Source organism: Neofelis nebulosa, chromosome 2 (assembly GCF_028018385.1).
Source record: "Neofelis nebulosa isolate mNeoNeb1 chromosome 2, mNeoNeb1.pri, whole genome shotgun sequence".
NCBI classification, from domain to species: domain Eukaryota; kingdom Metazoa; phylum Chordata; class Mammalia; order Carnivora; family Felidae; genus Neofelis; species Neofelis nebulosa.
Window position 1 is genome coordinate 46,305,263 of NC_080783.1, and position 25,400 is coordinate 46,330,662.

The window sequence follows — 25,400 nt, forward strand, 5'->3', positions numbered from 1 at the left end:
AGGACTATCTGGCTCCTTCCCAGACTCATTCTCCTTAACTATTTGACCATTTCCAGTTTAATGTTACAATTTTGCTGTTAAATGGGGGATATTAATAGACCTAATCTCATTGGGCATTTGTGAAGATTAAATGAGATGACAGATGTGAAGTGCACAGAAAGTTACTAGTATAGAGTTGTTTATATACTGCTGAATGTTATTTTTTAAATCCATACATCTATTCCTGCACTTGTATTTATTCAGAGAGAGTCCAGATTACCTGGACTTCTGGTAAACACTGGGTTGTTTCTGCCTGAGATGATTTTGAGCATTGGGTTGATTTCTATACTTCTGTGCTTTTCTGCACTGCTTAATTTTTAATAATCAGCATTTATCATGTTGACGAAATAATAAAGTTATTATTCTTAGCAAATAATACAGTGCAGACCTATAGCGTGAACAAGTGCTTCTTCCAAGTTTTATCTGTATTCTCTATATTCTGAGATACATCTTTTGGAAGACTATGGTTGCATAAATTACACATCAGATCTTTAGCTCCCGATGGCCTTTCTTTTTACTGCTTTGCAATCAAACTATGCGAGTTACAGAGAAAGAAGATGCTCCAGTACCATCTACCACAAAGACTGAGACTGGACTCCACTTGTACTTCCTTGAATATGAATTTTAAAGATTCAGAAAAAGGAACTGCTTATTCCAGCAGGAAGAGAAAAGAGAAGATAACAAACACTTTCTTGGAAACTGAAGAAACAGGCACACAACAGGAGACCACTCTTAAATGTAAAAATAGGCATAATTGTTATGGAGATGAAGTTTCCCATAGTTCATAAGATTAGAAGAAAGGCAAAAATGACTTCAGGTTGTTTTAAATATATGTATGTACCTATTTCTTAAGAGACGAAAGATGGACACTTCCTCCGAACATCTCCTAAAATGTAAGGACACTGTCAGCTGGAATTTTGCCTTTGTCTTCAGAAGAGACTCTTGTCTCTGAAGGGAATTGGCTACTTTTCTTATCTCACAATACCAGAAACAAATGACAAAGAATTCTGGAGGCAACTTGCTTCCAGTTAACATCTTTCCAATCAATATTTGAAATGCAACCATATATCCGCTAATAATGCTGATTTGATGTTTAAATATAAATAACTTGATCCAGATCCTCTGCCCTACTCTCTCTCTACCCCTCCCTGGCTTTCTTTCTCTCTCTAAATAAACATTAAAAAAAAAGAAACTAAAAACTCCATATTAATTATTCCTTACATTTCACAATGGACTACAGTATCTTTTTCTTAAAAAATAAAAGACATTTTATGTATAACAGATTCATTGACTTTTAGTGTTGAAAAGGACTTCGTGAGTCTTCTAATTCCATCAACTTCTTGATAAAATAATGTGAGGCTCAAGCTTACACATAGTAGGAAAATTCAGTCTAGAAATCAAATCTACTAGTCTATGTCCATTTTTCTTTCCTTTGCAAAATATGATTCCCAATTTGAAAGAGATAACCTACTTAGGAAGCAGATGAATGATTCCAAAGACAAAATAGAATGTGTATACATGTCTTCCCTTTATATGTGTTCATTGCGAAATTGGTTTGTCTATGTGGCTTTGTGTGTTAATTGACCCTTTGGACATCATTTAAAACCAGTCAGCAATTTGGCAGAGATGTTAGCTAAAGCAGACTAAATAAAGTCTACATATTTACCTCCATAACAGAGAGGCCACAAAGTGTAAGTTTTTGTAAAATATTTTATTTCTCTCATTCTGCTTTGCTTAATGATATTATTGTTAACATAGTCCCTGGATAAATATTGCCTAAGATGTTATTTATCTTTAAATACTTCTTCAACTGGAGACCACCTTGTTATATATGGGAAATTTTCCGAATGCTCGATACATTTATCATTTATTTCATATTTCTACATGGATATGTTTGGCACTATATGAAATCACAACAAAGTTTGTTCATAGGCAAAGAATGTTTGTGAAGAAGGAAAAGTCTCACTTGGTCTCAAAGGAATCAAGTGGCAGCATTCTGAAGCTTGGAATATTTAAAGGTCTGGGCCAATAGGGAATTTTGTAATTTGGGGGTAAAATGTTTGAAAATGTAAAAAAAAAAAAAAATAATCCTTTTATCAAGTTGATTTCAATAGCAGTTTTGGTAACTAAAATAAGCATATGCTAAATATAGGAAAATTAGTAAAGAGGTGAGCATTTTTTGAAGGACCTATGAGAAATGAGAATAAAGATGAAGGGATTATTATTTTTTTTAAGATTTATTTATTTTTGAGACAGAGAGAAAGGGAGAGAACATGCATAGGAGAGGGGGAGAGAGGGAGGGAGACAGGATCCGCCCTGACAGCACAGAGTCCTATGTGGGGCTCGAACTCACAAACCGTGAGATCATGACCTGAGCCGAAGTCAGATGCTTAATCAACTGAGCCACCCAGGTGCCCCTGGAGTTTTTAATTTCTACTGAGTAATTTCTAGAAGCTATACAACATTTTAAAGAGAATTCTCATATGTAAAGTATACAATGATGATTACCTTCAAAATTATGTTTACTAGACTTTTTGTGGTAACCATTTTACCATATACCATACATCTAATCAGTATGTTGTATACCTGAAACTGACATAATGTAGGTGTCAATATATACATCAGTAAAAAAGTAGTAATGAATAAATAAAAATTTTTAAAAAATAACTATTTCAGTTACCCGGGAAAACTTTAGGAAACACACACACACACACACACACACACACACACACACGCAACTAAGCATATGCTCTTTTAAAACAAACATATGCTTTCCAGAAATTAAATTCATTTTATAAGTTCATCTCAAGAATTGAGAAATTAAGTAATGATAGGTGCTTACTGCCATTTCTCTTTTTCCATTTATTCTTGTATTCTATAAGCACGTACCAACTATAAAGCCATAATTCAGCAAATTTCCCATCATTACTATATTCTTATTTGTTTTCACATTGTTTAGCATGAAAACTTTTAAGCTTACCATTCTGAAGCAAGCAATGGGAAAATAACATACTATAGCTCTCTAATTTCCTTTTTTAGTATGTGTCAGTGTTGCTGTGGTACATAAAGGGACATTTCCAAATAGTACAGATGCAGAATTATTTCCAATATATTTGATATAGCACATATCACTTTTTTAATTGGAAAGAATGATGGTTAATGTTCAATTTTTATGCTCATACTACAGTTTCAAAATGTTTGGAATGAATATGTTATACATACTAGCATTATGAAAAAACAGTTCTAATGTCTAAGAAAACTTTTTTGAAAGGCTCTATATAAAATTTCTTTTTTTAAAAATGGCTCCTATGCTTTGAGATTAACTAAAATTCATTTTTGAACAAATGAAATGAATTACATGGAATGCAGTTAAGCTCTTACGGGCTTTGATATATATATATATTTTTTTACATTCCCCCTGGTATCTACAACCAGCAAAATTGGCAAATGCTTGTGTTTACTGCTACTATAAAGCTGCTCTAAGGAATCTCATGAATTTGGAATTCTAAACCATTTTGGATGCTTTGGAAATGCATCTCATCAATTATAGGGATGTATCTTTTACCCAACTTTCAATGATTCCACAGGGTTCAATTTGAATGTTTTCTCTGCTTATTTCCATTGTTTCTGACACTGCAGTATTTATTTCTGAGACCCAGATTTTCTTCTATTAAGTCATAAACCGATATTAACATTTCATTGAAGGGTAATTTATCATATATTCACAAAAAATAATTTGAGAAGTCATTAGTAAAATGATTTAGTTACATTAAAGCCTTTCTGTACCATGAGTCATTAGGCCACATAATGTTGCAATTGTCTCTCTTCATTAACTTTTTACTTGTAAAACTCCACAACAGTTTTATAAGGTATGCATGGACTTCCTTATATTTCTGTATTTGATTTTAAGACCAAGATGATCTTTGCATTAACATCTTGCTCCAGAATGCAGTTGCTGAAAACTCAAGGTAATAGGAAAGTATGATTACAATGGTATCTTTCTTTAACAATCAAAACCTTCTCTGGTATATAAACCTACAAGGTCATCAGTCTCCTGTCATGCTTGCAGGAAAAGCTATTCCTTCCCCACTGAAATTCTCAAGCTGGCCACTGCAGGTACATGGGCTAATCTCATTGTTTCTGATTCTGATGTGAACAGAAAACATAGCCTGATATGTATTCTAAGAACCTTGTTCTGTTTTTCAGGCAATAATGCAAACACTAAATAATTTTCAAGAGATAATAACTAGTGCAACTCCAGACTTCACAGAACACTGTCTATAATGCTACTAATAATAAGCTTTTGATATACGAGACCTTGATTGAAGAGGTTTTTAAATTTTTTTTGTTTTTAGAGTTTATTTTTGAGAGAGAGAGCATGAGCAGGGGAGGGGCAGAGAGAGAAGGACACACAGAATGGGAAGCAGGCTCCAGGCTCTGAGCTGTCAGCACAGAGCCTGACACGGGGCTTGAACTCGGAAACAGCAAGATCATGACGTAGGCCGTAGCCATTTGCTTAACCAATTGAACCACCCAGGCGCCCCTGATTGAAGAGGTTTTTAATTTATTAACTCATTTAAACCTTCTAACAGTCCAATGAAGTAGGTACAATTATTAATCCTATTTTACAAATGGGAAAACTTGAGAAAAGTCACATAATTCAGATATTAAACTGAGAGAGCTGAAATTTGAACCCAGATAGTTTGAGAAGTGCTGCTCCAATCACTGCAATAGGATGCAGCAATTATGTAGTTATTCTGATAAAATTCTGATAACATCAGGGGTGCCTGGGTGGCCCAGTCAGTTTAACATCTGACTTCAGCTCAGGTCAGGATCTCGTGGTTCCTGGGTTCGAGCTCTGCGTCAGGATTTGTGCTGACAGCTCAGAGCCTGAAGCCTGCTTCAGATTCTGTCTCTGTCTCTGTCTCTGTCTCTCTGTCCCTACCCCACTCACACTCTGTCTCTCTCTCTCTCTGTCTCCCTCTCAAAAATAAATAAACATTAAAAAATTTTTATCTTAATTCTGATAACATCAGTGGAGTTGTTGGGGTACAGCCTTGCTATTGTTGGGGACATATGAACATGCCACAAATCTAGGTTCTGATTTGTCTATATCAATTACTATTAAGAGGTTTGTTTGGGGCGCCTGGGTGGCGCAGTCGGTTAAGCGTCCGACTTCAGCCAGGTCACGATCTCGCGGTCCGTGAGTTCGAGCCCCGCGTCAGGCTCTGGGCTGATGGCTCGGAGCCTGGAGCCTGTTTCCGCTTCTGTGTCTCCCTCTCTCTCTGCCCCTCCCCCGTTCATGCTCTGTCTCTCTCTGTCCCAAAAATAAATAAAAAACGTTGAAAAAAAAAATTTAAAAAAAAAAAAAAAAAAAAAAAAAAAAAGAGGTTTGTTAGAAGTTCCAACTGTAAGTGGCTAAGATGGGGATTTCAACTACTGAGGGTTAGAATACTCAAGTTCTAACCACTTACTATCCTGAGATTGCATCTGCTTTTCATGGGTTTTGTTGTTATTGTTGCTGTTCTTTGCTGGGTTTTTTTTGTTTGTTTGTTTTTGGAAGCCAAATAAGAGCCTACAGGTTATAAATGTTAAGGAAGATTAGGTTGTGAGACTGAGAAAGACTGGCAGAAAACCAACAACTCACTTCATCAGAAAGATACTGGGGGTCACAGCTCAGTGAAGCCTTCTCTCTTACCAAACACACCTAATGGCAAACTGCATGTTTCACATATGAAACTCTGATACCTCTAGAAATCACTGATATATAACATTGTCTTTCACTTCAAACTTCTCTTTGACATTCATATTTTATCTTGTTGGTCATAATCTATTTAGTTTTCTTCCAACTTTTTGTTTGTTTGTTTGTTTGTTTCTGGTGCCTGTTCTTTCTCCCCATGGGAAGTCATAGGTTTTTAAGGTCAAAGTCCCGTTCCCATTTGTTTTGGATTCACTCACTCTTAAATTTGTTTTCTAATTATTTTTTTTTTTTAAAGAGAGAGACCGAGCGTGAGTGAGGGAGGGCAGCGAGAGAAGGACACACAGAATGGGAAGCAGGCTCCAGGCTATGAGCTGTCAGCACAGAGCCCGACGCAGGGCTCGAACTCATGAACCATGAGACAGTGACCTGAGCCAAAGCCGGACGCTTAACCGACTAAGCCACCAGGTGCCCCTGGATTCACTCACTTTTAAAACTTGGAACACAGCAAACAGACAATGAAGGAACACTGGCTCTCTACTCAAAAATAGTGCAAACTGGTATGCTAACTCTTTAGAATAAAACTTTTAATAAATAAGTGTTCTTTTATGAAGCATCACAATTCTTCATTTGAAAAATGACCACTTCACATCAACAGAATATTAAGTTTGTTAAAGTAAAAGTTTTCCAGTATTTCACCTTTATAGAAAAGACAGTTCAGCAGTCTCATCACGATTTGGAAGGAGTGGAAAATCCTATGGCCTTCCTTAAGGGTGATCAAAAAATTTTTTTAAATTTCTGCTTACTGTTCTAATTATAGCAGACATAGAAAGCTCTTACACAATCCATTTATAGGCCCTATCAGCATTATCTTCAAAATATCCCCCAATGCCCACCACCTTCCTCCTTCAGGTCCTACTCAGCTTCAAGCCACGATCACTCTCCTTGCCTGGGCAACGGCTCCAAGGCCCTGCAAGAACTACAAGGCACCCACTGTCCCACCTGCTCTACTCCACATGTGCCTTTGGGGCTTCCCGTCCTTCCACCACATTCTACTGCATTCCAGCCACCCCAACCCCTGATAAGATTTTGACTAGGCAAGCATGCTCCCACCTTGCAAATGCTGGCCATGTCCGGACTGCTCTTCTGGCATGTGGCCACATGTCTCACTTTGTCATTTCCCTAAGGCATTTGCCCTCCTCAGAGATTGTCCCTGACCATTCTGTGTAACACAGCACCACCTCTCCCTCTTTCCCACTTCTCCCAATCCCCAATATCCTGCTTTATTTTTCTGCATTGCAGTACTGTATGAGTTAGTATGAATACTGTATGAATAAGTAACATGTTGTGTTCATAATATATATTTTAATAGGGGCACCTGGGTGGCTCAGTCAGTTAAGCATCCGACTTCAGCTCAGGTAATGATCTCATGGCTTGTGAGTTCAAGTCCCACGATGGGCTGTGTGCTGACAGCTCAGAGCCTGGAGCCTGCTTCAGATTCTGTGTCTCCCTCTCTCTCTGCCCCTCCCCACTCACGCTCTGTCTCAAAAATAAACATTAACTAACAAAATAAATAAATAATATATATATTAATATATACACCATATAATATATAAATAATACTAACACTCTATATTAATAACATAAATAATACAAATCAATACAATAATCAATGTATTAAGAAATAAAGATATAATTTTGTTATCAAGTGTTTCTCAGAAAAAGTAATATTATTTTACTTATTATATGTAAAGCCCAGGAGAGCAGGATTTTATCTCTTTGGTTGACTAATCCAATCCCATTTTTCTAGATCAGGACCTTGCATGCATTAGGAACTCCATTCAAATGGATAAGCCATTGTGAATGAATGGGTGCACAGGGAACTTGTAATTACATTTTACTCTATTTCTCTATCACTTTACCATGTGTATATGCATATTCAGAAATAATTTTAAGATACTATATTCAGTGAGGACATGTGGTTAAATTTACATGTGTATCATCTTTATTAAAAATTTAATGGCTCTTTTTTTTTTTTTAATTTTAACGTTTATTTATTTTTGAGACAGAGAGAGAAAGAGCATGAACAGGGGAGGGGCAGAGAGAGAGGGAGACACAGAATCCGAAACAGGCTCCAGGCTCCGAGCGGTCAGCACAGAGCCCGACGCGGGGCTCGAACTCACGGACCGTGAGATCATGACCTGAGCCGAAGTCAGATGCTTAACCGACTGAGCCACCCAGGCGCCCCTTTAATGGCTCTTTTAAGCAGTTCCCCCTATTATTATTTTATGATTTGAATGAGTTAAATCTGGTGAAGACTTTGGTACCATTCAAAGGCAGCTTACTGTTTGAAGGCAGTGGCTTTCATACTCTTATGACTATGAACCACAATTTTATGGAACAAATTAATATTTACCATATGCATTCTAGAAATGTCTTATCTTTTTTCTCTTCTGTTCTATTTCATTTTTAAATACATGCCATCCTTGGGGCGCCTGGGTGGCTCAGTCGGTTGAGCGGCCGACTTGGGCTCAGGTCATGGTCTCGTGGTCCGTGAGTTCGAGTCCCACGTCGGGCTCTGTGCTGGCAGCTCAGAGCCTGGAGCCTGTTTCGGATTCTGTGTCTCCCTCTCTCTGTCCCTCCCCCATTCATGCTCTGTCTCTCTGTTTCAAAAATAAATAAACGTTAAAAAATTTTTAAAAAATTAAAAAATTTAAAAAAATAAATAAATACATGCCACCCATGATCCCATGCATTAAACTCACGACCCAATTTTTTTCATAAAAAAAAGCATAACCTATAGTTTGAAAAACATGACTAGAGAGTACACAGGATAATATGCAGAATTCCCAATGAACTATTATTAATGCTGTTGCTGTTCATTAAAAAAAAATTAATGAACCCTATACAGAATAATACTTTTGAAAATAACTATTATTTTATATCCACATATGACCCAAAATAAGTGTACTCTGAATATTAAATGCGAATTTTTGAAATAGAATCTTATATAAAGAAAAAGAATGTGATCAAATATATGTTCTTAAAAAATTAAAGAAATTATAACACGAAAGGAGAAAACTATTACTTTAAAACTGAAAACACCTAGGGGCACCTGGGTGGCTCAGTCGGTTAAGCATCTGACTTTGGCTCAGGTCATGATCTCATGGTTTGTGAGTTTGAGCCCCACATTGAGCTTTGTGCTGACAGCTTGGAGCCTGAAGCCTACTTTGGATTCTGTGTCTCACTTTCTCTCTCTGCCCCTGCTCATGCTCTGTCTCCTCTCTCTCTCAAAAATAAACATTAAAAAAACAAAAAAACAAAAAACTGAAAACACCTAAATGTAAAAGTTACTATTTCCCCAGGAGAATTATGATTCTTGAACAGCTCTGGTAAATTTATTCAGATTAATTTGTAACCAGTGGATCCCAAAAGTGAATGTAGTGATGGAATTCTTTTAATGGTATGATCATTCTCCTTTTGAACCATGATGAAAATAGATATTTTTTCTTTTTCCCACATATAAATTATTCCTCTGTTGCATCAATTCTCTCCCTGGAATATTTAGCACATCTTTATTTTCCACTATATGTTTATCTATTACCCTATATAAATTTAGAATCACACACTTAGACCATTAAAATAACTTCCTAAGAAGTCGATAGTCCTCCTATCGCTCTGGATCCAAAACAACTTTAGATCATTACAGATTTATCCTCCTAAAATCCTACTTGATTAGTTCACTACTCAAACTGCTTCTGCTGCCATGCAAAGCCTTCTTAATTTCATCTTTTTAGCCTTGCCCATCATTAGTACTTGCGATGGTCAGTGCTATATGCCAATTGGGCCAGCTTATATTATCCAGTTTTCAGTCAAATACTAATCTAGGTTTTGCCATAAGTCATTTTGTAGATATGACTAACATCTATAATCAGTTGACTTTATGCAAAGAAGAACATCTTAGATAATCTGAGTGGGTTTAATACAATCAATTTAAAGGCCTTAAGAATAGAACTGCTGTGTCCCTAAAAAAGAAATTCCACCTGAGGTCAGGTCCTGCCCAAGAACTTCCAGCCTGTGCTTCTTGATGGCCTGCAATATGCTTTTCAAAATTGCCCATCCAGCCTCATAACGGCATAACCCATTCCTTGAGAGAAATGTGTGTGCGCACACATGTGCATGTGTGCGTGTGTACAAGCTAGTAGTTCTGTTTCTCAGATGGCACCTTGACTGATAAAACATTTTACCATCATTAGTACTTTATGCCACAACCCAACTTTTGCCATATTTAGTTTGTGCCTTAGACCTTATGGACTCTACTCATCTTCCTTCAGATATCTCCGCGTGAAATGGTCATTCCACCCTTGCTTTGACCCTTGGGAATCCTACCTCACTCCCATTTTCATAAAACAAGAATGACACCATTCTCTGAATCTCTATAACTTTCTGTTAAGTGCCATTTGAATGACACAGAACATGATCTGACTTTTATGTTATTTTTGTATATTTCCTTATGACTGTAAGATCCATAAGAATATAAGATGTGTTATATAGCTCTGAAGTTTCACCAATATTCAAGTGAGACTTCAGTAATGGCACCTTATACACATCAGCAATGTAACAGATGAGTGAATAATAAAGTGTTATTATATACATAAAAAACGCAAATCTTTGGGCGCCTGGGTGGCTCGGTCGGTTAAGCGTCCAACTTCAGCTCAGGTCATGATCTCACATTTCTTGAGTTCAAGCCCCGCGTCAGGCTGTGCTGACAGCACAGAGCTGGAGCCCACTTCAGGTTCTGTGTCTCTCCCTCTCTCTGCCCCTTCCCTGCCCCTGCTCACACACGCTCTCTCTCTTTCTCTCTCAAAAACAAATAAACATTAAAAAAATTTTTAAAAATAAAAAAGCCCCAGCAAATCTTTGAAGTCATATCGACTTCAGTTTTCCACTCTGGCTCTGTCTTACTAGCTTTCTGGCAATAGGCAAATTACTTAATCTTTCAGCCGTAGTTTTCTCTTACATAATGTATAAAGTTTTCTCTGATGTAGAGATTAATAATCACCATACTGAATCATGGCAAATACTAAATGAGATCATGTACCTCACATGTATTAGGGCTCACTGAAATTAACTATGTTGGAAATGTTATTATGCATTAATTCATCAAATACATCTATATTGAACACCTATTATAAAATAGACATTTTGGTTAAGTCTTGTGAAAAATGAAAGGTAAGGTAGTGATTGCCACATTTATTAAGTAGTTCTTTTATTCCAGTTATCCTTTAAATACTTACCTAATAATTTATGTCTATAATAACTCAACTGAGAAATTATTATTATCCCTATTCCACATGAATAACTGTTGACACAGACAGATTAGGTTATTTGCCCAAAAACTGATTGCTAACAAGTGTCGGACTCAGGATATACACTAAGTTAATCTAATTCTAGAGTCTGTATTTTTTTGAGTTCTAAAGTCTGTATTTTTTTAAGTATTTATTTGATTGTAAGTGAAATTGAGAATCTTTTTTCATATATTTATTAACCTTTGGTATTTATTTTACTTTGTTGTTGTTGTTTCTTTTTTTTATTACTATTTTTTGTTGTGTGTGTATTTAAGCAGATTTTGTACCCAACATGAGGCCTGAACTCACAACCCTGAGATCAAGAGTCTCATGCTCTATGAACCCAGCCAGCCAGGCACCCCAAGAGTCTGCATTTGTTGTTGTTGTTGTTGTTGTGCTAAGGTACTTCCTATGGACATGGATTTGGTTTTCAAATGGCATGTATACTAAAGAAATACAGAAAATTTTCAAAAATAAATACTAATGATGAATTTGAAATGTCCCACAAAAAAAAAAAAAAACAAAAAAGGAATGTAGAAAAAAATAATGTTTTTCAGATAGTTTTAACACTACTTGGTATACATGACATTTATTATTACTCAAGAGGCCATATTAGAATGGAGAAAATTGACCTGCTCTTATAATTTACTGACCTCAGTCTGGAAAGATGTTCCTGTCCCCTCCCTCTACTGCATGTGGAATGCTTTATAGTTGTTATGCACCTGTGAATTAGCACATGCAATTTTTCCATGTAGACAAGCAGATCTCCACTGTTCATACTGCAGTTAAGGTTAAGGGTAGTTCTAATTAGAATCTTTTAACGCTTTATAAACCAGTCTTTCAAACTGAGATACATATAAAAAAAATAATACGTGGTGATTTTACTTTAAAGATATGACTCTAGTATGATCAAGATATTGAGCATGCATTTTAAAATAATAGTGGTCTTCAAGATTAATTTTTTTCTCTATACTTTTCATATAGTTTCTCAATAGTTAATATGAGAAATGTCTGTGGAAGAGAGATAATATTAACTCAATTTTTCTCATTCAGCTAACTAAACCTTTCATACTAAATCATGGCTATTCATCTTCAGGGTAACATTACAGAGAAATTCCTAAGCATTGCAATGATTTCAAGTATATTAGTTTTACACCAAAAATATTTTAGAGCATTTCTTTGCTATGAAGTCAGCAAGAAAAAATTGAGTTGCTGTACTCTACAAATCTCACTGCTGAGCAACCGCTCTGGACGGGCCTCTAGATGGCCTTGTAATGCATCTTCCTATGATTCAGACTCAGACCAGCACTCAAGAGGTTCTCTATTAAATAGCATTGACTTTCTGTTCAATAAATGTTTTTTCTAAAATTATTCCTAAAATAATTCCTCATACCTCTTCTCATTATACATATGTAGTTTACTAATCCATAAATCCTTAAGTTCCCTTATAAAAATAACATTATCGGGGCGCCTGGGTGGCGCAGTCGGTTAAGCGTCCGACTTCAGCCAGGTCACGATCTCGCGGTCCGTGAGTTCGAGCCCCGCATCAGGCTCTGAGCTGATGGCTCGGAGCCTGGAGCCTGTTTCCGATTCTGTGTCTCCCTCTCTCTCTGCCCCTCCCCCGTTCATGCTCTGTCTCTCTCTGTCCCAAAAATAAATTTAAAAATGTTGAAAAAAAAAAAAAGAAAGAAAACTGAGAAGAGAGAACATTGGCTTTCTTCTCTTTTGGAAAATAATAATAATAATAAAAAAAAAATAAAAATAAAAATAACATTATCATTTTCTGTTTTCCCCATACTGTGTCCAAAGGTCAGTTGTTTAAGTCAGACCCACTTGCATGTTCCCAATGCAACTTTCTCTCCTGTATCTTACAAGTTTAGACTCAGATTTCTCTGAAATCTTATTTTAGGTTTTGTGCTCCCTATTTCTAAAATAACACCTATCTGTAAAGATATTTTCACAAAGTGCATTCGTTTATTTGTCCCCTTTTCCAACATTGACAATGAATCAAATCTTTGAAGATATGGGGCATAGATTGTTTCTATTTCTCTATTAAAATGAAGAAAACTAAACAAAAGAGTAAAATAATGTGCTCTTTTTCTGTTTTCTTAATAGTTTAAGTTTCGTCTTTCTTGTTTTGAATGATAATTGCATTCATTAAAATTGTAGCTCATTTCTCTCATTATCAAGTTAGTTTTTTATATTCTGCTGTGTAATTCAACATTAAAGTGCTTTTAAAGGATGCTAATTTGTTGGTTGTTTTATTTCCTATAGGCCATGATACTACAAATTAATTTCAATGATAGCCAAAATCATGTGAAGAAAATACATACATGACTGACAGAAATTATAAAGAATACTCTTTATAATTAAATAAAATAATCACATATTTGGGGGTACCTGGGTGGCTCAGTCAGTTAAGCATCCAACTTTGCCTCAGGTCATGATCTCACCGTTCATGGGTTCGATCCCCGCGTCAGGCTCTGTGCTGACAGCTCAGAGCCTGGAGCCTGCTACAGATTCTGTCTCCCTCTCTCTGCCCTTCCCCTTGTGCTCTGTCTCTCTCTCACTTTCTCTCTCAAAAATAAACATTAAAAATTTTTTTTTAAATAATAATAATCCCTTACTTGGAGTGACAGGGAAAAAAAAGAATTAACTTATTTGGAGAGAAAAATCATTTCCCATACTATCCATTACAAAATTATTTATGCAATTTTTTTTCAGGGATCATCTACTAGGAAATGCCAATGCATAAGCAATCTTCCTAAGACTGACCATGAATTTAATAATAATAATATAACAAAAAATAAATTCAATAATATCATATAAACTATTTTACCTTTGCATTATAGGGAATGTAATGTTTTGATAAAGCTTCAGGCGTATGCATCCATGTTTTGTCTGCAATGAAGAACACACAGTGTTAAATTAAATTATACGTTCTAAGGGTGTCATATTCATTCATTAGCATATGTAAGGAGTGTGATATGGGTGGGAGCAATTCTAAATCATGATTCCTTTGCTAAATTGAGAAAGAATAACTAGTCAGATATAAAAACAATGTAGCTGGAAAGTGTATACAAACTTGGGATAAAAAGACCATAATAAGCTATAGGCTTGATTTAAAAGACGGTTTAAAAAGTAACAACTCAGTGGACTACAAGTAGTTACATCAATTATGTGATTATGTGATATCTTTCTCATTTCCTTTTATACTCTCGTGGTTAACAGTTTTTTTAAAAAGTTCCCTAATCAATAAATCTTCAACCTTTCAAATAGTCCTTAGATTAGTTTAAGAGAATATTAAAAACAAAGTGACTAAAAGAATAAAACATATTGAAAATAATTTGTATTGTGTATTATTGTTAGAAATAGAAAAATATTTTTCATTCAATTTTGGATTGTATTTACATATTCCACATATCTTCCAAAATATTTTGTGGACTGTATAAGTGAAGAAAAACCAAAAAAATGTTAAACTAATCATATTTGACTACATTTTCGAAATTGCATTTGTTTGTTGTAAAACTTCTCAATCTTCAAAAACCATTGTCTCCTTTAGTAGAGTTTTGTATTCTACTCCTCACAGAATTAAAACATTTAGAATCAATATTATGAACAGAATAGAATGAAAGACGTATTTCACCATGAAAAATAGTAAATAAGTACGTACTGAAAAGAAATAGATTACTAATGAAGTATTTTTAACATTCAATTTGAAACATTTGAAAATGATGTTAACAGAAACTAGTTTGGTATCTTCAATATGTTCTTCTCAAACTGGGGGATCGTGAGGACAAAGAGAAAAAGGCCTATCTTTCCGGAATGTCAATTACTTTATACCATTTGGAAAATAATGCACTATATTTAAATTAAACATGTTTATGGGGTACAATGTTCACAAGAACTTCTGAGACAAAACATGAGGGATCAATAAAATCCCAAGCTCATGGTGCACCTTAGGGCTATTTCTGACTACTGAAGCAGATATGTGATAGTTGTGCATGGGTGAAGTATGTTGAGAAGCAACACATTCTAAGCTTCAAAAAAGCATATCGACATTGTATTGATGTAGAAAATTTTTATTTCCTATAAGGATTTTCATTTTAATTACAGTTTTCTCTTTATGACTGCTACTAAATGGTGAAGTGATTAATTCAAGAATAATTTGTACTTAGATTTGGGATACAATATTGCACTTGTATATTAAAAGAAATTAATCACAATGCTATACACCAGAACAATAAAAACATCAAGATAATAAAAACAAAGATCTGCCTTTAGGAAACCTAAAAAAAAAAAAAATCTAATTTCTTTTTGTAACCCCTTAACTCAATTATTCTCATGTCTCCTTTTCTAAGATACATGACACTGCTCAGAAGTATATAAAGTCTAAATCTGAATATAATGGTCCATTCCAATCCTGAGGCAGAGGGATAATTGCTTTCTCCTATAAGCTACTATTATTTGAAAACTGATGATACTACTTCCATTCTAGTCTTGTATTGCAGTGACCTAGAAAAAGGGTAGTTACATCCAGCTGTTACTGATGACAGACTAAAATATTCACAATGTTAAATTACCAGTGGAGAAGCCGCAGTTGTCACAATGACAAAAAAACTACATCCACATCGTCAAGAGATGATGGTTTAGTGGTTGTTCATTACATACCTCTAGTACAGGCAGTATACTTAGAACACCTGAAAGATTTCTAAAACACATCCTTACTGTCATCCTAATTTATACTTTGGCAAAAGGAAAAACTAACAGAATAAAACTCTTTATATTAATTCATTTAGATGTGACTGACCTTGAAGAGTGAGTACAGATGATGGTTCCCGGTCACTATCTATCTATGCCGATAGGAGCAATTAGATATATGGAACTGGTAAAGAAACAGGAACACAGACACTTCAGAATGTGCCCCCTTCCTTGAAATTAAACTGTAATCACTAACTCAAGAGTAAACAGTCACATAAATGAAATGCCAACATTTCAAAATACTTGGCAAGTATCAAACCACTCTGACTGCTAGGTCAATAAATCTGTGTTCAAAATGCACTTAGATTAAGAGCTCATCAAGAATGATGCAGGAAGTTCATTATTACTGTATCAACAGAGCTTAGTATATTGAAAGCATCTACTTTGGGTATATCAAATTTATTTTTTTAAGTTTATTTATTTATTTTGGGAGAGAGAATGTAAGCAGAGGAGGGGTAGAGAGAGAGAAGGAGAGAGAGAATCTAAAGCAGGCTCCACGTTGTCAGCACAGAGCCCAACAACGCAGGGCTCGAACTCATGAACCCTGAGCTCAGATCATGACCTGAACCGAAATCAAGAGTTGGAAGCTTAACTGACTGAGGCACCTAGGTGCCCTTAGTATATCAAATTTAAAACAAAATGGTGTTGGGTGAATGCCTGCATGTGAATGGGTTAAAAAAGGGAAATCATACTTAAATATTAAATTTTAACTGTGATGCTATATCTACTCATCAGTTTGTCAACTGATAAAGAAAATGAAGAGCATCTGGTTGAATTATTTAATCACATGCATTCACATTCAATGCTTTATGTTTTCTTACTAAATTATTCATTTTTGATGTAATGAATTTATTATAGGATTGTAAAAACTCAAAGAGAAAGCTAAAATAAGAAAGGAGCTATAGAACAAATACATTCATTAAATAATCAATGATTATAAGGTTAGACTAATTTTTATAGATCTCTTCAAAATAGTCCACAATGATGCAAATCTAATACATTCACTCTTTTTTAGAATCTGTAGCGTTAGAGAGAGCATTTACAAAGAAAATCAGTGAAGTCACCGGTAATTCAACCAAAGAATACCAGACAACATACTAATTGGAAAGGCTGATAACAAGAAAAAAATATATGTTTGAATTTAAGATGATCTCTTTTCCATAGGCTTCTGAGTACAGGACAATTTAGTAAGGTTGCATGTGATAACTAAGTAAATTGGACAATTATGAAAGAAGAGATGAGTTTTTACTGATTGAAACTTTGTTTAGAGTAGAATATACAGTGTGTGCTGATGTTAGTTATTGGAAATATGACTGAATAATATATTCTCTAGGGGTACAATTACAGCTCCTGATTGTCAAGATGTAGGACTTCTCTCATAAAATTCAATTTTTCCAACTCAAATTAAAATTCAACCAAATAGTGCTATTGGTTGAAACTAGCAGCAGAGGCTCTAAGAATTCTTCCTTTAACAACCTCACTAAGTGAGAGTCAGAATTGATTAGTAAGTGGGTAGAACTTCTGGTATCAATTCTAACTTGGAATTAGAGCAAAATATTGATCAGTAATTTCCTGATAAGGAAATCTAGTCATTAAACTTGGAGGAAAAAAAAAGAAACGTTTTAAAGAGAATGAGGCAAAGCAGGAAAGAACAAATGCTTCTCTTTCCTGATTCTCTAAATCAGTCCAGTTTTCCCCATGGCTATATTTTTCCACCGTCGTCAAATGAAACAAATATACTATTGCTGGTTACTTGGGATTTCTCTGTGAAAAACTCCAAAATCCTCTTCAACTAAAGAGAAATTAGAAACAGGGAGTTTCAACTTTAAAACCATGGGAAAAGGAAATGTAAGCAAATAAAAAGAATCTAGAAGTGCTTTTTTTTTTTTTTTTTTTTAAGCGTTTATTTATTTTTGAGACAGAGAGAGACAGAGCATGAACGGGGGAGGGTCAGAGAGAGAGGGAGACACAAAATTCGAAGCAGGCTCCGGGCTCTGAGCTGTCAGCACAGAGCCCAGCGCGGGGCTCGAACTCACGGACCATGAGATCGTGACCTGAGCCGAAGTCGGCCGCTTAACCGACTGAGCCACCCAGGCGCACCTAGAAATGTTTTTTAAAAATAAGATAATATGGGGGTGCCTGGGCGCTCAGTCAGTTAAGCGTCTGACTTGGGCTCAGGTCACTATCTCGCGGTTCGTGGGTTCAAGCCCACTGTGCTGACAGTTCAGAGCCTGAAGGCTGCTTTGGATTCTGTGTTTCCCTCTCTCCCTGCCCCTCCCTCACTCGCACTCTGTCTGTCTCTCAAAAATAAATAAACATTAAAAATAAGACAATAAAGGGGTGCCTGGGTGGCTCAGTCGGTTAAGCGTCCGACTTCAGCTTGGGTCATGATCTCGCAGTTCGTGGATTCAAGCCCCACGTCTGGCTCTGTGCTGATAGCTTGGGGCCTGGAGCCTGCTTCAGATTCTGTGTTTTCCTCCCTCTCTGCCTCTACCCTGCCTCATGCTCTGTCTCTCTCTCTCTGTCTCTCTGTCTCTGTCTCTCTCTCTCAAAATAAATAAACATTTAAAAAATAAAAAAAAGATAATATGATTAAAGTGACGAGTTGTGATGTAAGATTTTTATTACTTCATTAAAAATACTTATATGTATCATAGGATTGTTTCCAGATTCTTTTTTTACTAGTAAAAGAATTAAAAATGAAACATTATTTTACTTCCAATGTATGTTTTAAATCTGATGCAAGCTGCAGACCACAATAAATATTATTTTGCCTTCCCCTTATTCAGAAAAATAATCAAAATAATAAATTCCCAGTTTCCCAAGGTTGAAAGGTGCCTGAAAGTTCACATCCTTACTGAATACATCAATCCTCTGCCAAATGTTTGAACACTTCTCACTTCCAAAACAAAAAAAAAAGTTTGTACTTCAAGCAATTCTATGATATGTTTGCACAACTTTGTTGGAATTTTTTCCTGCATTAAATCAATGACCTTGTAATTTGTACTCATATGATCTGTATTAAACTTATTCCCATGACCACATGACAGTCCTCCAAACACTGAAAGACCACACCAAGGGTTCTCAGCCATACTTCCTGTTCTAGGTTGAAAGCCCTGAAGTCACCCCAGCTTTCTCATCTGTGTGTGACACAATGTGTCAATCAGTCCTTTAAAGAGAGAACACACTATGCCAGACTTCATGGAATGGAAGAGAACAATCTACTTCGTGGTTCTGGACTGTCCATTGTTCATACATTAGAAAATTAACTAGAACCTTTCATACACGCTGTTGACTTAATTCTTCATTTTTTACCCACATAGAATTTAAGGTGCATCTTCCAAATAATAACAGTATATAAGTAAAAATGAAAGTGTTCGATTTTCTGGACCCACGTTTGGCAATTTACATGATCTTATTAAGTTTATAGTGTGGAATATGACCCAACTGGTCATTTCAGCCCCACATATCTGTAATTCTACCACATCAGTTCATGTATTTCTGCTTTCAATCACTTATGAACTTGAGTATGACTATTTAATTATTCTCTCTCAATTCACTGATAGCATATTAAATAGGGCAGAGCCTTGTGTCCAGCAGCAGATAGCTCCTTACAAAAAGACAAGGGTACATTATTTTAACTTCACTGAACTACGTAAAACTATCAAATTTTGCAATTTTTCCTATGAGTGCATCACGAAACATTCGTCAAATGCCATGTTTTCCTGCCCCTTAAAAAAACAGCATTTAACTAGCTGCTTCTTTCATTCCTATGCTGATAATTATGATATACTACATTTATATTTATTTTAAATCCCTGCCTGCAAATTAATAACAAAGTTATTTTAGCCTCATCGTTATCAATTTACCTACCATCAAGCCTCACATGTTATTCAATAAAGAGTGAGTGAAGCATGTGCAGACATGCAGAAGCATGAATTTAAACCATGGTAAATTTGGGGTGCCTGGGTGACTCCGTCAATGGAGCATCTAACTTCGGCTCAGATCACAGTCTCACAGTTCGTGAGTTCGAGCCCCACAGCATCAGGCTCTATACTGACAGCTCAGAGCCTGGAGTCTGCTTCGGATTTTGTGACTCCCTCTCTCAGCCCCTCCACCATTCCCACTCTGTCTCTCTCTCTCTCTCTTTCTCAAAAATAAATAAACATTAAAAAATTAAATCATGGTAAATTTTTTTTTTTTTTAATTTTTTTTTTTCAACGTTTTTTATTTATTTTTTGGGACAGAGAGAGACAGAGCATGAACGGGGGAGGGGCAGAGAGAGAGGGAGACACAGAATCGGAAACAGGCTCCAGGCTCCGAGCCATTAGCCCAGAGCCCGACGCGGGGCTCGAACCCACAGACCGCGAGATCGTGACCTGGCTGAAGTCGGACGCTTAACCGACTGCGCCACCCAGGCGCCCCAAATCATGGTAAATTTTTATTAAGTCCAGCGAATTTAGTATTATACGGCTATGCTATCTAGTAGGACTAGTTTGAGATCACTTTATTTTTTGCAATTTCACACCAGAGAATAAAATTGCCAGAGAACACACTGTCATAAGTGTATTTTGAATTAAACGTATTAAACAAATCCACTCTTTCATCAGGGTGATAACCCAAGAAGGTTAATTAGCAATGTTTGCAGATGTGTGTTACTCTATTCTAACCTCATTCCTGAACCATGTGATTTGATAATAGGAAAAACTGATTCCTTAACATCAGTTAATAGTAAATACTATTACTAGAAAATCATTACTATGATTTTCATAGTAATTTTGAATTGACCCCCAGGTCCTTTAAATGTGAACACTTACCTTTCTTTCTGCTAAAAGCACGATTCATGATGATCAGCCAAACAGACGTTGAGTTCAATCACACTTGATATCCTATAAAAAAAAAAAAAAAAAATTCAAGCAAAAAGAAACATTGACAAACCTCTTTTATGGAAATGCATTAAAAAATTTTTTTTAATGTTTTATTTATTTTTGAGACAGAGAGAGACAGAGCATGAGCAGGGGAGGGGCAGAGAGAGAGGGAGACACAGAATCGGAAGCAGGCTCCAGGCTCTGAGCTGTCAGCATAGTGCCCGACACGGGGCTCGAACCCACAGACTGTGAGATCATGACCTGAGCCGAAGTCGGACACTTAACCGACTGAGCCACCCAGGCGCCCCGAAATGCATTTTAATCACAAAGTCTTTAAAATTTTTTTAAAATATTTATAAACAGTACTCTGGAATTCCCCACGAGACACTGAATAAAAATAAATTTATTCATAAGAATAAATAAGAATAAACATAAGTACTCAATATTATGGGTGGCACAGCAGATAAGAACAATATCTCAAATAAATTTCCTCCCAAGTTCCCTAATCTTCTTGTCTTTTGCCTATTATACATCTACCATTAATTATATTTATCTGCAAATTTAAGGAGAAAGAAGATTAATACTTTTCTCTTAGCTTATAGGTAAGAAGTGTGATACAGTTTGGGGTTATTAACAGTACTGAACAAACAGAAGTCTTTGATTATGACAGTGGCAGTCATGTCCCTCTCCAACTAGGCTCTGCTAGGTGGCCCTACACCCCATGATGCTCTGGGCACTGCTGTCTGATTCAAACGAAGATGATGGCACCCTATCCCACTTTGAAACCAAGGAAGCACACGTGATGATCTCTGATTTTGCCTTTGGAATAATTTATCCCTAGTCTTGAAGAACACTTCACGTACACAGCAAAATAACTATGTTCCAGTCCTATGGGAACTAAGAAGTCCAAAAGCCTTCCTTCATTTCATCCCATCTCCATCCCTTTAGTTGAAACTGGCAGAGGGTTGTTTGGCCACATCCTTAGTATTCTCTGCTATATGGATAAGCTGAGAAAGTTCCAAATCTGTAAGTACTGTTTCTTTGTAGTTTAACAATTCCTTTTTCAATTCATTTTTTTCTTCTCACATTTTACTATAATCAGTTAGAAGGAACCAAGCCACTGTTCAACACTTTGCTTAGAAATTTTCTCAGCCAAATATCCAATTTCATCAATTACAAGTTCTAGCCTCCACAAAATACTAAAACACAAATACACTTCAGGCAAGTTCTTTGCCCACTTTATAACAAGAATCACCTTTTCTCCATTGTTCAATAACACGTCCTATATTTCCATCTGAGACCTCAACAGAATGTCCTTTACCATCCATACGTCTACCAACATTCTGTTCATGATTATTTATGTATTCTCTAAGAAGATGGAGGCTTTTGGTCTCCTCTTTTCTTTCTGAACCGTCACCAGAACTGCCTCGAGCAGTACCTTCACAGCAATCTCCACTTCTTTCAGCATGCACCTCAAAACACTTCCAGCTTTTACCCATCACCCAGTTCCAAAGCTGCGTCCACATTTTTGGTTTTTTGTTGTAACAGCTTCCTACTTCTCAGGATCAGCTTCTCTCTTAGTCAGCTTGGACTGCCATAACAAAATTCCGGAACTGCAACACTTAAACTACAGACATTTTTAGCTTGCAATATTGGAGGCTGGAGGTTGGAAATCAGGATGCCAGCAAGGTGAGGTTCTAGTGAGGGCCCTCTTCCTGGCTTGTATATGGACTGATACCTTCCAACTGTGTCCTCACATGGCAGAGAGAGAGGGAGCTCTTGTTTTCTTCTCTTTTTATGAAGACACTAATCCCATCATGGGGGCTTCGTGCATATGCTCTCATCTAAACCTAATTAGGCCCTAAAGTCCCCATCTCCAAATACCACTTTGGGGGTTAGTATTTCAACATGTGAATTTGGGGGGAGGGGGGTGGATACCAACATTTCATCCATAACTCTCACCATTAAGTCTACAAAGCAATAAAACACAACAGAGAAATTAATCTTTATAAAAAGTCATTTTTGGGGCGCCTGGGTGGCGCAGTCGGTTAAGCGTCCGACTTCAGCCAGGTCACGATCTCACGGTCCGTGAGTTCGAGCCCCGCGTCGGGCTCTGGGCTGATGGCTCAGAGCCTGGAGCCTGTTTCCGATTCTGTGTCTCCCTCTCTCTCTGCCCCTCCCCCGTTCATGCTCTGTCTCTCTCTGTCCCCAAAATAAATAAAAAACGTTGAAAAAAAAAAATTTAAAAAAAGTCATTTTTACAGTGAAATTACTACTATCTCTGTTCTGGCTTATCTGCTCCCAAAGAATTAAAAGTTAACAGAATTATAAAATATTATCACTAGGTACTGTTTTGTACACTTAGATAATGACACAATAATATCACTTTCTTACTGACCTCACACTTTATTCACTTTTTCATGATATGCCATTAATACAAGACAGGTAGAGAATATATTTATTATAAACTAAAACACCAAAATGATTACATCATTTATACTAACAATATAATATGGTTTCTTTTGTAAAATATAAAAGATATTATTATTGGAAAAGTCATGATTGAAATGACTTTATTTATTACAATTAATTTATTAATTTATTTGGAAATCATTTATTAATCACCAGTGCCAGGCATTCAGCAAGGTATACAAGGGGATACATTAGGACAAAATATATTCTGTATCCTACCAAAAGTTACTTTTCATCTAGAAACTAACAGACATGGTTATTGATTGATCGATCGTATCCTGGAGGAATAAATGAAAATCAAAAACTAGCAGAAAAGATACATAATGTATCTGAATGTAAGATTAGATTTCTCTGGAAAAATACACAAAATTACCATGGAGTCTATTAATCAGTAGAGCAAATTCAGTATGTCTCAAGTAGACATTGTTCACAATAGCAGATTGTGAAATATAAAGATGGAGATTAAGGGGTGCCTGGGTGACTCCATAGGTTAAGAGTCCAACTCTTGGATTTAGGCTCAGGTCATGATCTCCCAGTTTCATGAGTTCAAGCCCCACTTTGGGCTCTGCTCTGATCACGCAAAGCCTACTCAGGATTCTCTGTCTCCCTCTTTCCCTGCCCCTCCTGGCTCACACTCTTTATGTCTCTCTCTCAAAAAAAAAAAAAAAAAAAAAAAAAAAAGATGGAGTTTAATACCATATAATTTTAAATTTCATAAAATCGTGCTTATTTATTTATTTATTTATTTTTCTTTCAAGACAGAGCGAGCATAGGGGAGAGGGGCACAAGGAGGGAGAAAATCTTAAGCAGGCTCCACGCTCAGCATGAAGCCCTACAGAGCTTGATCCCCGACCCTGGGATCATTGACCTGAGCCAAAATTAAGAGTCAAACACTCAACTGACTGAGCCACCTAAGCACCCCAAACTGTGTGTATTTTAAATTAAGATTATAATATAAAGTCTCTGGAGACATATAGACAGAAAACAACAACAACAACAACAACAACAACAACAAAAACCTTAACATGACTGTATAAGGTTCAACAGGCCAAATAAATAGAGGATAAAATAACACTACAATTCTATGACTCCAGAACACCAGAAGGATTTTTGCCTGTTTTCCAAACACAGATATAAATGTCAGTGAATATCAGATAGGCTGTTCTTATCATGTAAATAAAAAGTATAATTTCATTTTCCAACTACTTTTTTAATTTTTTTTAACGTTTATTTATTTTTGAGACAAAGAGAGACAGAGTGTGAATGGGGGAGGGTCAGAGAGAGGGAGACACAGAAACTGAAACAGGCTCCAGGCTCTGAGCTGTCAGCACAGAGCCCAACGCGGGGCTCGAACTCACAGGCCGTGAGATCATGACCTGAGCCGAAGTTGGACGCTTAACTGACTGAGCCACCCAGGCACCCCACTTTCCAATGACTTTTTAGCATATTTATTTGACCCTAGCCACTCTACTCTTCTTTGTAAAGCAGTTCTTTATTCCCCACTAGAGAATAAGCATGGTGGGTTTGTTCACAATGCCCATGGGTAAAGCACAGTGCATAATGCTAACTAAGTTGGCATTCAATACACCATATTCATGTTCAATGTATTAATAACATGTTTTAATGTATTTTATAGCTGAAGTAGTAAGATATACATTGTTATCGATTTACCATTTTAAGTTTAAGAAATATCAGTTTTGTATAAACCTACTTTGTTTCAGTTTACAGCATGATATAAATCTTTCTTTTTGGACAAACTTTTGATAAACATTGCTTCAATGGCTACTTATACATGGGTGCACTATTGCCTTCTCAGTAAATAATTATTTCTAAATTCTAGCTAAATAATATACAGAAAGAATAACTGACATAAATAACTTTTACTATTTTTTCCAAAAAAATAGCATCCCAGAGTAAAAGTTATATTAGGTCTAAAGTGTTACTATTTAGACTTTCTATTATTTTTAATTAAACATAAAAGAGTTGTTCGATTAAAAAACAAAAACAGAGGCTGGAACAATGTGCATGGCCATGAGTTGTATGTGAGAATACTCATTTACTTTCATACTCCCCCGGGATTGAATACTGGAGAGCGTGTGTCTCTGCATGTGTCTCTTGGGGATATACTTTTTATAATCCTTTCTTTATACATACAGAAAACCCTTTGGGATTAATAATACTATATGGTATGATATGAGAACTTACACTCATTTC

The 25,400-nt window shown here is 36.1% G+C and overlaps 1 protein-coding gene across 13 annotated transcripts in view; it reads right to left on the reverse strand.

Moving 5' to 3' along the window:
- Positions 1-25,400, reverse strand: part of GULP1 (GULP PTB domain containing engulfment adaptor 1) — a 771,890-nt gene that overhangs the window by 81,954 nt on the left and 664,536 nt on the right. For all 13 annotated transcript variants that reach the window (XM_058711639.1, XM_058711708.1, XM_058711659.1 and 10 more), the window contains 2 exons: positions 20,664-20,735; positions 13,925-13,986 (listed from right to left, as the gene is read on the reverse strand). In XM_058711639.1, coding sequence (XP_058567622.1) covers positions 13,925-13,986; positions 20,664-20,691 — 90 coding nt within the window. In that variant the 5' untranslated portion in view covers positions 20,692-20,735. The remainder of the gene's footprint in view (positions 1-13,924; positions 13,987-20,663; positions 20,736-25,400) is intronic.